Source organism: Rhinatrema bivittatum, chromosome 1, assembly GCF_901001135.1.
Source record: "Rhinatrema bivittatum chromosome 1, aRhiBiv1.1, whole genome shotgun sequence".
Classification (NCBI taxonomy): domain Eukaryota; kingdom Metazoa; phylum Chordata; class Amphibia; order Gymnophiona; family Rhinatrematidae; genus Rhinatrema; species Rhinatrema bivittatum.
Genome location: NC_042615.1, coordinates 145,532,932 through 145,546,033, shown reverse-complemented (window position 1 = coordinate 145,546,033; position 13,102 = coordinate 145,532,932). Strand labels below are relative to the sequence as shown.

General features: G+C 42.1%; 1 protein-coding gene across 1 annotated transcript; it reads left to right on the top strand.

Annotated features, from left to right (window-relative positions):
• Positions 1 to 1,761: 1,761 nt before the first annotated feature.
• Positions 1,762 to 8,208, top strand: LOC115083978 (fibronectin type III domain-containing protein 9-like). The gene is made up of 2 exons (XM_029588179.1): positions 1,762 to 2,007; positions 7,316 to 8,208. Exon 2 carries the CDS (start codon positions 7,345 to 7,347, stop codon positions 8,023 to 8,025), a length of 681 nt encoding a protein of 226 aa, XP_029444039.1. The 5' UTR covers positions 1,762 to 2,007; positions 7,316 to 7,344; the 3' UTR covers positions 8,026 to 8,208.
• The last annotated feature ends 4,894 nt before the right edge of the window (positions 8,209 to 13,102 follow it).

Below are 13,102 nucleotides of genomic sequence, written 5' to 3'. Positions count from 1 at the left end.
AAAATGAAGTAAAATGACAAAATAAAAATAAAATAAAGTGATCTACTCATCTGTTATTGATCCAGCTATTTACACAGGTGGACATGGTATTTAAGTCATATTGTTAGGCCTGTTTAAGTGTCACAATCCTTTTCAATTCTTTTAAATCAGATGTAATGTGTAACGAATCGGGCAGCGCATTCCATAGGGTAAGGTCTGATCTAGCCACTCTCCATACTGGGACCGTGAAGAGATTTTTATCAAAAGATGGGAGCTATCTTGTGGGTTTATATAGTCTACGTGAAGTACATAACCACACTGATGTATCATAATAATAACTGATACTTTGAAGTGGATTTGAAGTGAGGTATCCTCTTTGACAGACTGATGTAATATCGACTTGCGTATGACTGAGTGCCCGCTTTCCTGACGTGCACCCAGCCACCTCTCCTGGGCATATGTTGCATTATTTAAATGAGGAGTTGTGCTAAAAAGGGCATGCTAGCGATAAATTGTGCATCCCATGGCATTGGGCGTCCAGGAGAAATGGCTGTGTGCCAGTTAGGAAAACGGATGCTCAATTAACTAACATCCATGGGTTTGGTAAACAGATGGTCAATTAAAGGTAGATTTTAAAAAGAGAGTGGCGCGCGTCCATGTGTGCATGGTTCCCGGTACACGCCTGTGGATATGGTTATTTTATAACATGTGTACGTCGGCGTGTGCATGTTATAAAATATGGGTCCCGCCAGCACAAGCACACTGAATTTTCATGTCCGTGTGCACATGTGCAGACAGGTGGCCTGCTCCGTGCATAGGTGGGGATTTTAGAAAAATACACACGACAACGCAAGTAGCGCTTCCCCAGTTCCCTCCTAGTATGCTCCAATTAAGCAGCAGACTGGGAGGGAACTTCCCTATACCCCTACCTAATCTTCCTACCTTTTCCCCTCACTTCCCTGACCCCTAACACTTTCCTAGCTATAATAATTTTTTTTGTTTTTTAACTTGCTGTTCCTTTGGAGCAGCAGTAGATTCCGTGCACCAGCCAGCTGCCGGCACGCACTTCCGCGGGACAGCGGCTAATAGCACTGTCTCGGTCTCCCCCCCGGCCTGCCCCTCTCCACCCAGACCATGCCCCTGGGCTGCTCCTTTCAGCAACCATGTTAAAATGAGCGCATCAGACGCATGGTGATTTTTTTGCATTGGGGGTTATAGCTAATAGCCTCATCTTCATGCATTTATATATCATGAGCGTTATTAGCTACGCTCTGGTTTGGATGCACGTTTTGGACATGCTAATCCCCTTATTTCATGGAGTGTTTGCCTAGTGCGTCTAAAACACATGTCCAAGAGCTCATTAGCCTGCGCACAATATAGCATCCACTCTCGTATGTGTATATACCATGTTGTGCTTAAAGACATTTCTTTGTCCACATTTTCCGTTTCTGGACATTGTTAACTCCCAGTACATTAATTTACTTACTGCATTGGGAATAAAAAAAAAAAAAATTAGCACTGAATTTCAGCGCTCAGTTTTAACACTCATTTTATTATATCAACCCCATTGTTACTTTAAAGGTAGGATGGTTAGATGACTCACTGACCACCAAACTGTTGTGAAGAAAATTATGTGCCACTTCTAAGCAAATCTTTTCCTCCAAACCCTTGTAACGTGATGCAGTCACATCTTGCCTGAATTCGCAGTGTCTGTGATCTCTTTTGAGAGAGCTTTGACCTCCCAGGGGAGCACACAAAGGTTTGTTCGTAATGCTCAGTGTTCACTCGCTTACTGGTCTGTGATGTCAGCAAAGGCAGGTCCTGGATATTTAAACTGCAGCAACCTGCGGGGAGGCAATTTATATACAGTGTAGAGAGACCTGCAGCTTTTCTATCTCCACAGCAAATCCGACCTAGAAAAAAAAGCCTTCGTTTCATCCAGTTTGTCCAATGATTTTGTAAAGCATATCGTTAATAACAATTGCACGGATTCTAAACAACACAACTTGCAACACAGGAGCGTACACGGTAAGTTAGAAATGTTTTTTTTTTTTACCACTTTCTTCACAATGCTAAGTTCTCTTGAATGCAATGGATCGCTTGTTCAGAGCTTGTTTTGCACCACGACAGGGCTAGAAGACTACAGCTGCCACAGATAAGTTCTTTAACATAGCTCCTTGCTAACCAGCTGACACAGACAGACTATCCCTTGCAAAAGTGAGGTACTCCCAGTATCTTTCTGCTGTTGCCGTCTTGATTTCCAGAAGCTACAAGTTAGGAGTTCACTTTAGGATAACAATTTTAATTTCTAGGGAAAATGTGAATGAGAAGCAAAGCTTAGTTCTTTCACTTCTGCAATAGCCTTTATCTATTCTTATTGGCAAATCTCTAGCAGCATCCCTTTCTTATATTAAAAAAGGTGGTTGTTTCTGCAGGAGTAGCTCAGATTTTCCTATATAGCGGAGTTTAAGGAGATGAAGATCTAATAAAGGGACAGACTTGATTAAAAATATATATATTTTACAGACATAAAGTGCTATAAAATCATTTAAAATGATTCCATGCTAAAAGAATATATCTGCCTCATGCATAAAGCCATCTGTGAATGAGGACAGTAAAATATGATAGAAAATGAGTTATTGATTTTAGAGATCTATTGAATGAGTAATGTTGCAGTGAACCACCAAACCATCAGATGTTTCATGCTATAACAGAGTTTTGCATCAACAAATTGAGCATTGTCACAAGAAGAGATGTGCTGCAGGGAGAATTCACTTTGCATACAAAGCTTTCAGTTTTACACAGGTTTCCGCTCTATTTAACTCAATCATGAACTCAGAAGAAAGGAGCTGACACTCACCCTTCATCAGAAAGGCAACAACCTTAATTAAGTGCATCAAAATCTTGGAGCCAGCCATGCTCAAGAGGACTCAGCCTTTCACCAGCATATTTCACGTCAGCACATTTCCTCACCTAATAACTGTCCTTCCGAAAAAGCCTCCGTCGTTTAAAATGCACCTTCAGTCTCTGCTCTGGAAATTGTAGAAATACAGTAGGAGCACAGACAGAAACTGAAGCTTTGTTTGGAATGCTTTGGAAGATTATTTGGTTTTGAGTAGCCCCCATATTTGCCAACTATGTGGGCACTTTCACTGCATATTTTATATAACTAATTTATAAGGAAAAAGGCTAGTTTCCTTTTTAAACTCAGCTAGCACAAAGTGCACGCACTTAAGAGCTAATTTTCAAAGCCCTACACGCGACAAAAAGGGGAGATATGTGCGGATCTGCAGAGGCCTGCAGCCACGCGCGTATCTCCCAGTACACACATTGTGAAGAGGTTTTGCAAAAGACATGGGCCGGGTGTGGGGTCTGGGCATGGGAGGGGCATGGGCAAGCCAGGACAGTGCCATTAAGTCACTGAAGAGCGTGCCAACAACAACAGAGCCACGCAACTCGCTGCTGCTCGGGAATGCGGGTAAATATAAAAACAAAAAAAATCTAGGTTAGTTAGCCTGGTTTTAGGGGTTGGAGCTAGTTGGGTAAAAGGGAGGCAGGTTAGATAGGTGGTTTAGGAAGTCCGCTCCTTTACTGGAGCAGACTGGGAGGGAACTGGGATTTGGGCCTATCACATCGCTGAGTGGACCTACTGAAATCCTGCTACTTACACACGTGAGAGGGCATTCCTATACACATGCACGCCCCTAGAGTAGACTTGAATGGGAAATATAAACAAATGAGATGAAAATTATTTGTTTCATTGGTGGAATTCCTCCATTTGTTTTGGTTGACCATGAATGAAACAAATATGGACTCATTTATCATATTTTACCCATTTGCTTCAAACAAATGAATATCCCTAATATGATCAGGGAACACAGTTTGTGCAATACCAGGATATCCTGTTAGTACAAGTAAATGATTTTTAATAGATGAGCACTTTTTTCTGTGCTGACTCCAAACACTTAATTCCTGAACTGGTGTGGGATGGAGGGAAAATGTTGCCTTGGTAACTTAGAGGTCCATATTCAACTGCTGTGCGGCTTTACTAGTTAGCCAATTTTACATAAAGTTATGTATAATCGCCTAACTTTAGGATAGCCCTACGACTCAACCAGAATTAGCCACAGAAGGTAACCGGCTAACTCCGCATATCAGAGTTAGCTGGTTAACTTATGTGGCTAACTCCGCTCCTCCCAGGACACTTTCTGCCTACCCCTGGAATGCCCCAGTCTTGTCCAGCTAAATTCTAGCCAGATAACTAGCTAGAATTTATATGGATAAGGGCTGAATGGGTAAGCCATTTACAGTAGATGGATAATTATTATATTATCTATCTAAATGGCTTTTGAATATGGACTTCTTAGTTTTGACCTCAGATGTATGCCCTTGTAAGAACAGCATTATATTCACATTAAAATTGTCAGGTATTGTGTTTTAACTGCTGATTTTAACCTGGCTTCATTAATAGACCCCTTTGTCTAGGAAATAAGTTCATCTGTATAGTTCAGATGCCCTGAAAACGAAACTGGTTTGTGACCCTGGAAGACTGTCCTCCCACACCTCTGAAATATACTACAAACTTACAGGTATAAACTTTGGGACTGATTTACAAAGGCTTCTCTCCCATTCTGTGTCTATGAGAAAAAAACCTTGGTAAATCAGGCCCTTAGATCATAAGCGCTCTCGGAGCAGGGAAATACCTACAGTACCTAAATATAATCCACTTTGAAAGAGTTGACCAGTCACAAAAAAATGGAATAATGCCTTGGGTTAGCTGTAGTGGCCAAAAAGGACTTTGATACTACATACCAGCACTGTTGTAGAGCAAAAGATGAACATTGCAACTGTGGGTCTTGAATCATTTGAATTATTTTGGAGCAATTGTTTTGGAGCAAATCTTATGCTAATTATTTATAAGTCATTAAATGCTAGAGTGCCATTCCTAGACCACCAGCATAAGCAAGAAAGAGGCACAGAAAGGACGCAGTGTTCTGGACTCTGCTAGTACTTGAAACTGATTCAGTGCAAATGAAGACACCTGAGAATGCATCATAGAGATAATTCAACACTGATAACTGAAAATGTATAGTCTTTTATTGTTGATATTCTGTGGCACAGACAGAATTATATGCATAAATCCTGGCACTCAGATCAGACAGAAAACAATACTATATAGTGCAATCCTGTGTCCACTTTCTTCCTCAACCAGTCTACAAAATATATGATGTGGAACTTTGGATTGAGTTCACCCAAATTCTTTTTAGCATCAGGAATGCAAAGAAAATATTCATCAAGGCATGAAAATAGATGGGGAAGAGTGCAGGAAAAAATGCCACCATAGATTCTCCATTAAACCCTCAAGTCCACTCGCAGACCTTCCCACCAGTACCTATTCACCCAAATACATGCACACCTTTTATTTCCCTCTGGCAACCCTGCAACATGAATATATTACACTCCTGCTTGGGACAATTATAACTCTGGGCCACAGCACTGCTACCAGTCGCATCTCCCATTACATCCCATAGGATTGAATTTGGCAACTTTAAATTGTTTTTTTTCACCTACAGAAAAATAATAAAGGTAGTGGCATGAACCCTCTTCTGCTTTATCAGATAACACCAAAAATTAAGCAGCCCTCTCCTATTCTTCAACAGTGTCTAATCTATTCCATGCATAAGCTAATTTTAAGGTTGCTTTTCATTCCAGGGATGACAGCACTCACCTTTTATAAAAACCCTCAGATTTTCATCCTTAATAACCACTACATTCTTTCCTATCTTAATCTGAGTCTCTTTTTGTTTTAATGCACAACTTTACCACCTCTCTTAAACACACGCTCGTTCTGTTACACTGTACATATTCACACTGGCAACACACAGTTTCCTCAGGTATGCAGACACACTCTCATGCTCTTACAGTTTTCATCTATTTTATCATACAGCGCATATTCATGGCACAATGGATGTGCAGGGCTATTTGAGATTTCCTATAGTACTACATAGCACTACTACATATAATCAATTGTCTATAACAGGGCTTCTCCCAAACCTATTCTCAGGACCCCCACAACCAGTCTGGTTTTCACAATAACCACAATGAATATGCATGAGATTCATTTGCATATAGTTTCCAACATATGCAGATCCATCTCATGCATAGTCATTGAGGATATTCTTTATAAAACAGCTATCATGCAAATGTGTACCTCTAACACCCCTTCTTCATACAATATGCATGCAACACATCAACTTATAGCTCATCATTCAAATATTCTTTGCCATAAGTAAAACATCAGCTCAATCAGGCCGATGAAATATTGGCTGGGGAAAACAGGCACTCAGGATCGAGGGCCTGCTCTCCCAACATGCGCCGATCAACCTCTCCGGGGCGCATCTATTCAATATTTAAATCGGTTGCCGCAGTAAAAAGGAGGTGCTAGGGGAAATTGTGTGCCCCTGGTGCCTCCTTGGCAGCAGGTACCCAGGAGAGGGGGCTGTCAGCGGGTTAGGAAAAAGAGAAGCTCAGTTTTACAAGCGCCCCTTTGCCTAAGCTGTGCACAGCCCCTCGGCTGAGCACACTGTATTGCATCGGCCTGAAAATAGTTAATGTAATCCACTGGCATGCAAAACATAACAAGAAACTAGAAAAGATTTATTCACAGGGAATAACCTTAGGTAATAGCTTATTTATTGGACTAAAGTCATATAACCAGCTTTCAAGAGCTTTGCTCTCTTTTTCAGGTCAGTGAAGGAACAGCACTGGGTATAATAATACAGAGTCCAAAGAAAAGATTCCTTTGTTGAAGTCTGGTTTTCAGGGTTATAGGGCATGATGTACGCGTGGCTATGTATCTATATTGTAGCTGTCTCGTTTATGCGGTGCTTTTTTTCTGTTTTGTGTTCTGATCCTCAGGGTATTGAAGGCTTAGGATGGCTTCTGTTGTGTAAAATGGTTGAACATCCCTTTTCCCATTCCTCACCCTTCCTCTGCTTCATCACTTCTGAGTTGTCAAAGATAGTTTAGGGATTAAGACTTCAGATTAACAAGAAAGCAGATGTGCAGGAGGAACTGTTGCTTCTTGGGGGAAAATTTGTGGAAATGTTTATTTGTCATTTCAGGAAATTGCTGAAATAATCCCTGCAATTTCAATTTTACAATAGTTGATTTCCTGCATTTTGGTTATTTAACAGCATTCTGATATTCAACCAAAATATTTATTTCATAACTCACCTTCACTTTTGATGTCATTAGCATTCCCCCATTTATTATTACCAAACTCTTTGTTTTCTATGAAAAGACAACAAAAGTTAACAGGCTGTCTTCCTCGCAGGTGAGTGCATTTCCAGAAGAATTCGGAAGATGAACATTGCCATCAGGAATGTCACCTTTTCCTCAGCTTCTGTAACCTGGTCACATAATCATTACATGTGCCCTGATAAATTCTACAGAGTCATGTATCGCCCAAACTGGAACAACATATTGTCTGGGTTTTCAAAGCAGAATTTTCACCGCGAAGAAGACATCCCTTTGAGCCACAATTCCTTGACCCTACAGAAATTAACACCATCCACAAACTACATCTTATGTGTCACCTGCCATGGGACCCGTCCTTCTAGAGACCAGTGTACCATTTTCCATACAATGACCAGAGATGCTGTCGTACCAGATAGGAAGAGACTGGACCTTGCTCTGGTAATCTGGCTTATCAGCAGTGGCCTTCTCATCATAGTAACTATGATACTGCTCTATGGGTGTCTCAGAATGTGGTGTAGGAAATGCAAACGCACCCCAAAGGGTTCCTCATCTTCGGAGCCCACTGGCATCAGTGAAGGGAATACCCAGGCCTGGCATGGAGGGGATGCAGAAACAGCATTCACGGATGATGTCTTTCAAGTTCCCACATTAATCGTACTTGACAGGTTTTCAGAAACCAAGCCGGATGGCCTCCTGAAGAAGACCCTAGGGGAGAAGAGGATCCACTTGCCTATTAGAAAGGCCATTGATACTTGTGCATTCCTGCCACAGAATGCTTCTGCATAACAGAACCTCTTTTTTTTCCCAGCCTAAATATTTGTCAGTTTTGTTATGTGTCTATAAAATACAGAATATGGAACATGCGTAGGAAAAGGATAGTAGCAGTCACTTATTCTTTATCATTGCGTGTCTGTAAATCACATTATCTGGTACTAGAATGCTGATGAATTAAATACGCATTTTAATTGATTAATGGGTTTACTTTTGCAGTGTCACACCCATGTAGTTATAATCAGGTAACAGCACCAGTATGATGCCACAAACTTTTAAATTTGAAAACAAATCTAATCACATCATGAAAATATTACTCTACCAGAACATTACAGTTTTTCTTAGGGTCCATATGCAACTCCACTATGCAATTGAGGATGTATGAAAGACCAAGTAAAGCAGTCCATGCCATGCCTTTAGGTAGAGACAATCATGTCAGTCAGCCTTTGGAGCAGAGGCATCCTTATCTTCCTTCTCCCCATCAGAAATGATAAAACAGCAGCAGTGTCAATCACTGCAGATCTACAGCCTTGAATTTTGGACCAGTCAGGACCGACCCATACAGATTCAGATTCTGAAGATTTTATTAGCATAACAGTATGTAAATGTATTACCAAAGTAATGCCTAGGAAGGATAATTTTATAATTACCCACAAAGGGCCGAAGTCTGTGAGTGTGTTTTACTTGCACACTGTAGCCCGAATTTTCAAAGTGGACTATGTACATAAGTCCACTTTGAAAATTCACGAGTTCGCCAGGTATGTGCGGGGACAAACCTGTACATACTTTCATAATTTAAAAGTATCCATGGAAATGTTTTCCTTTCCCCCCAACTCTGCCCCATGGAACGCCTTCTTCAGCTGCAGATAAAAGTGCACGTGAAATCAAGCTTTGGGCATACTTTTACATATAGAACTCCGGGCTAGTTTTCAAAGCATGATTTATACACAAAATAAAAATGAGTTGCATGGATGCAAAGTGCTTTGAAAATCAACTTCAAAGGGGGCAGTTTCTGAAAACTGCATGCATTGATGCAAAGTCAGTGGCTACTTTTACCTGCAAGCGTAGCACAAGTTCTCAAAGGGAAAGTATGGGCATCAAGGTCCTTAGAAAATTGCCCTGGGAAAAAAGTACCCACAGAGATTTGCACCTGCTTTTCCTGCAGTTACATTTGGTGTTGAAAAAATCATGCACGGATTTCAAAATGTAATCCATGCGCCTGAGAGGGCCTGCTTGTTATCATGCTAGAAGTACTTGCGTTCTTATTCCCCATGAATACTTACAGGCAGGCAAGTGCTGGGAAATTTTCAGACAGCCAATTTACCTGGGTAAATGCCTTCTGAAAATTGCCCTTAAAGAGGGAATTTTGCAGAACTATGTCGTTGGCTACATTATGGTTGTGAAAATTTTTAATTTCATTAGATGGCTATATTGAGCTGCTCAAAAGTTAATGGGCAAATCACACACACACATATGTTTAATTTTTCAAATATTTTTATGCATAGTTGTTCCCATGATCCCCACTCTCAAATAAAACAGGGGAAAGAAGCTTGGCTACTATTGTACTCGTGTAACTTGTAGTGGATTTTCAAAGGGAAATTACCAGTTCCCTTTGAAAATCCGCTGCAAGTTACACGTGTACAAAAGTACCTGTGGATCTTCCCATTGGTTGGCTTAATAAAAATTTCTTCCAAAATTGTTAAATAATCAAAGAAGACAAAACAATAAAAAAATATAGTTCTAGTAATAACAGTAAAATAGGAGAGGTCCTGCTTATGGGTGACATCAGTCTGCCACATGTGGAGCATACATGCCACAATGTCAGTTAGGCGTGGAGATACCATAGAACAAGGCATTCATCTTGCAGCTAGTGAAAGAACCTCTTGAGAGGAAGCTATACTGAATATGATACTGACAAATGGAGTCTGATATCATAGTAAAGGAAAAGTTAGGACATAGTAATCATATACTGTGTGATTCAATATTAAACGTCCACCTGAACTGAACCATATTAAGACCAGGGTCTTGGACTGCAGGAGATCTGAATTCAAGGGAATGAGTGATGTTGTTGAGGATAACCTACTGGGATTCTGAGAGATAAAGGGCCAAATTCGCAAAGGGTTACATGCGTAAATCTGGAGGATATACACGCATAACCGGCCTTGCACGCACTGGGCCTATTTTAAAAAGGCCTGGCGACGCGCATAAAGCCCCGGGACGCCTGTGCAAGTTATAAAATTGGGTGTACATGTCCGTGCGCTGGGTAGCGTGCACACATGTCCACCGTGCTCGCATGTTATAAAATCTACCCCAAAGAGTATAAAGGAACTATGGTCAGTAATAAAAGGAAGCATTGAGAAGGCAATAGATCATTGTGTAAGGCAAGTTAAGAAAGATAAAGAACAGAAAGAGTAAGATCCAGTGGAGGAAACACACATTTCTGGGATCTTTCATAGAGACAACACAGTCAAAGGCAGGTGCTTCCATTAGGCAAACTAGGCAGTTGCCTAGAGCGCCAACCCTTAGGGCAGCAACATTGCTGGCATGAGCCCCTGGCTTGCAGCTGAAAACAAAAAAGGGAAAGACCTAGAAGAAGCATGGGCAGAGCTCATCCTGCCTGTTGCCCAAGATGAAGAGAGTGGCCCAGCAGGGCTTCAGCCCTTCCCACATACAGCTGAAGACAATTAGGCCCAGGAAGGCCATGGGCAAGTCCATCCTGTCCACAACCAAAGATAAAGATAGTGGCCCAGTGGGGTTGCAGGCAGAACCCAACCCACTCGAGGCCAAAGATGAGAAAAGCAGCCCAGTAGGGCCACATATGGAGCTCATCTTACATGCAGATGAAGACAAGAAGACCCAGAAGGGTTGCTGCCAAGGGAGAGATCTCAGGCAGGGCCAGGGTTAGAGATCATCTTGCCTGCAAGCTCAAGACAAGAAGGAGAGAGGCCCAGGAGGGCCACAGGCAGAGCCCATCCTACTTACAGTGGAAGAAGACAGGGAGATGCTCAGAGTGAGAAAGCAAGAGAGCCTATGTATTTATATGTGAGTTAGTGTGAAAGAGAGGAAGTGTATGTGAGTGGAAGTGATAGGGAGCCTGTGTGTGTGTGTGTGTGTGTGCGTGTGTGTGTGTGTGTGTGTGTGCGCGCGCGCGCGCAAAGGAGTGTGTGTGTGTGTGTGTGTGTTTGGGAGTGAAAGTGTGTGTGTGTGTGTTTGAGTGAGAAAGAGATGGAACTACATGAAAGAGCCTGTGTATCTGAGAGAGCTAATAAGGGAGCCTGTGTGAAAGAGAGAGAGAGAGAAAGAGCCTGTGGGCATGTGTGTGTGAGTGAGAGAGGAGCCTATGTATGTGCATGAGTGAGAGAGAGAGACAGTATGTGTGTAAGAGCAAAAGAGAGAGAGGGATCCTAAGTGAGTGAATGAGAGAGAGAGAGAGTGAGAGTGTGTGTGTGTGTTTGTGTGTGTGTGTAAGATACAGAGAGAGAGAGAGAGCGAGGAAATATATGTGTGAGAGACAGAGCATGTGTGTAGACAGCAGTGCCTGTAAATAATATAATATACATGTTGTAAGCAAGATTTTTACCTCAGAAAACTGTACTTTGAATAAGAACATAAAATACTGGGTCAGACCAAGGGTCCATCAAGCCCAGCATCTTGTTTCCAACAGTGGCTAATCCAGGCTATAAGTACCTGGCAAGTACCTCATAACTAAGTTTATCCCATGCTACTGATGCTAGTAATAGCAATGGCTATTTTCCAAGTCAACTTGATTAATAGCAGGTAATGGACTTCTCCTCCAAGAACTTATCCAAACCTTTTTTAAACCCAACTACATTTACTGCACTAATCACATCCCCTGGCAACAAATTCCAGAGTTTAATTGTGCATTGAGTGAAAAAGAACTTTCTCCGATTAGTTTTAAATGTGCTACATGCTAACTTCATGGAGGGCCCCCTAGTCCTTCTATTATCTGAAAAAGTAAATAACCAATTCACATTTACCCTTTCTAGACCTCTCATGATTTTAAACACCTCTATCATATCCCCCCTTAGCCGTCTCTTCTCCAAGATGAACAGTCCTAACCTCTTTAGTCTTTCCTCATAGGGGAGCTGTTCCATCCCCTTTATCATTTTAGTTGTCTTTCTCTGAACCTTCTCCATCACAACTATATCTTTTTTGAGATGCAACGACCAGAATTGTACACAGTATTCAAGGTGTGGTCTCACCATGGAGCGATACAGAGGCATTATGACAATTTCCGTTTTATTCACCATTCCCTTCCTAATAATTCCTAACATTCTGTTTGCTTTTTTGACTGCCTCAGCACACTGAGCCGATGATTTCAATGTGTTATCCACTATGACACCTAGATCTCTTTCCTGGGTGGTAGCTCCTAATATGGAACCCAACATTGTGTAACTATAGCATGGGTTATTGTTCTCTATATGCATCACCTTTCCCTTAACCACATTAAATTTCATCTGCCATTTGGATGCCTAATTTTCCAGTCTCACAAGGTCCTCCTGCAATTTATCACAATCCGCTTGTGATTTAACTACTCTGAACAATTTTGTATCATCTGCAAATTTGATTACCTCACTCATCATATTCCTTTCCAGATCATTTATAAATATACTAGCCGTTAAGCCCGTAACAACGGGCTACATTTAAAAAAAGATTTTCGGTCTATTTCCTTCCCACTTCCTCCCCCCTCCCCTCACTCTCTCCTCCCTCCCCCCACCTCACTCTCACCTCCCCCCTCTATTCTCTCTCCTCCCCTCACTCTCTCCTCCCTTCCCCCACCTCACTCTCTCCTCCCTCTCACCTCCCCCCTCTATTCTCCCTCTCCTCCCTCCACCTCACTCTCTCCTCCCTCCCTCTCACCTCCCCCCTCTATTCTCCCTCTCCTCCCTCCCCCCAGCTCACTCTCTTCTCCCTCCCCCCTCCCCTCAGCTCACTCTCTCCTCCCTCCTCCCTCCCACCTCCCCCCTCTATTCTCCCTCTCCCCTCCCCTCAGCTCACTCTCTCCACCCTCCCCTCTCCCCTCAGCTCACTCTCTCCTCCCCTCTCTCCTCCCTCCCCTTTCAGCTCATCC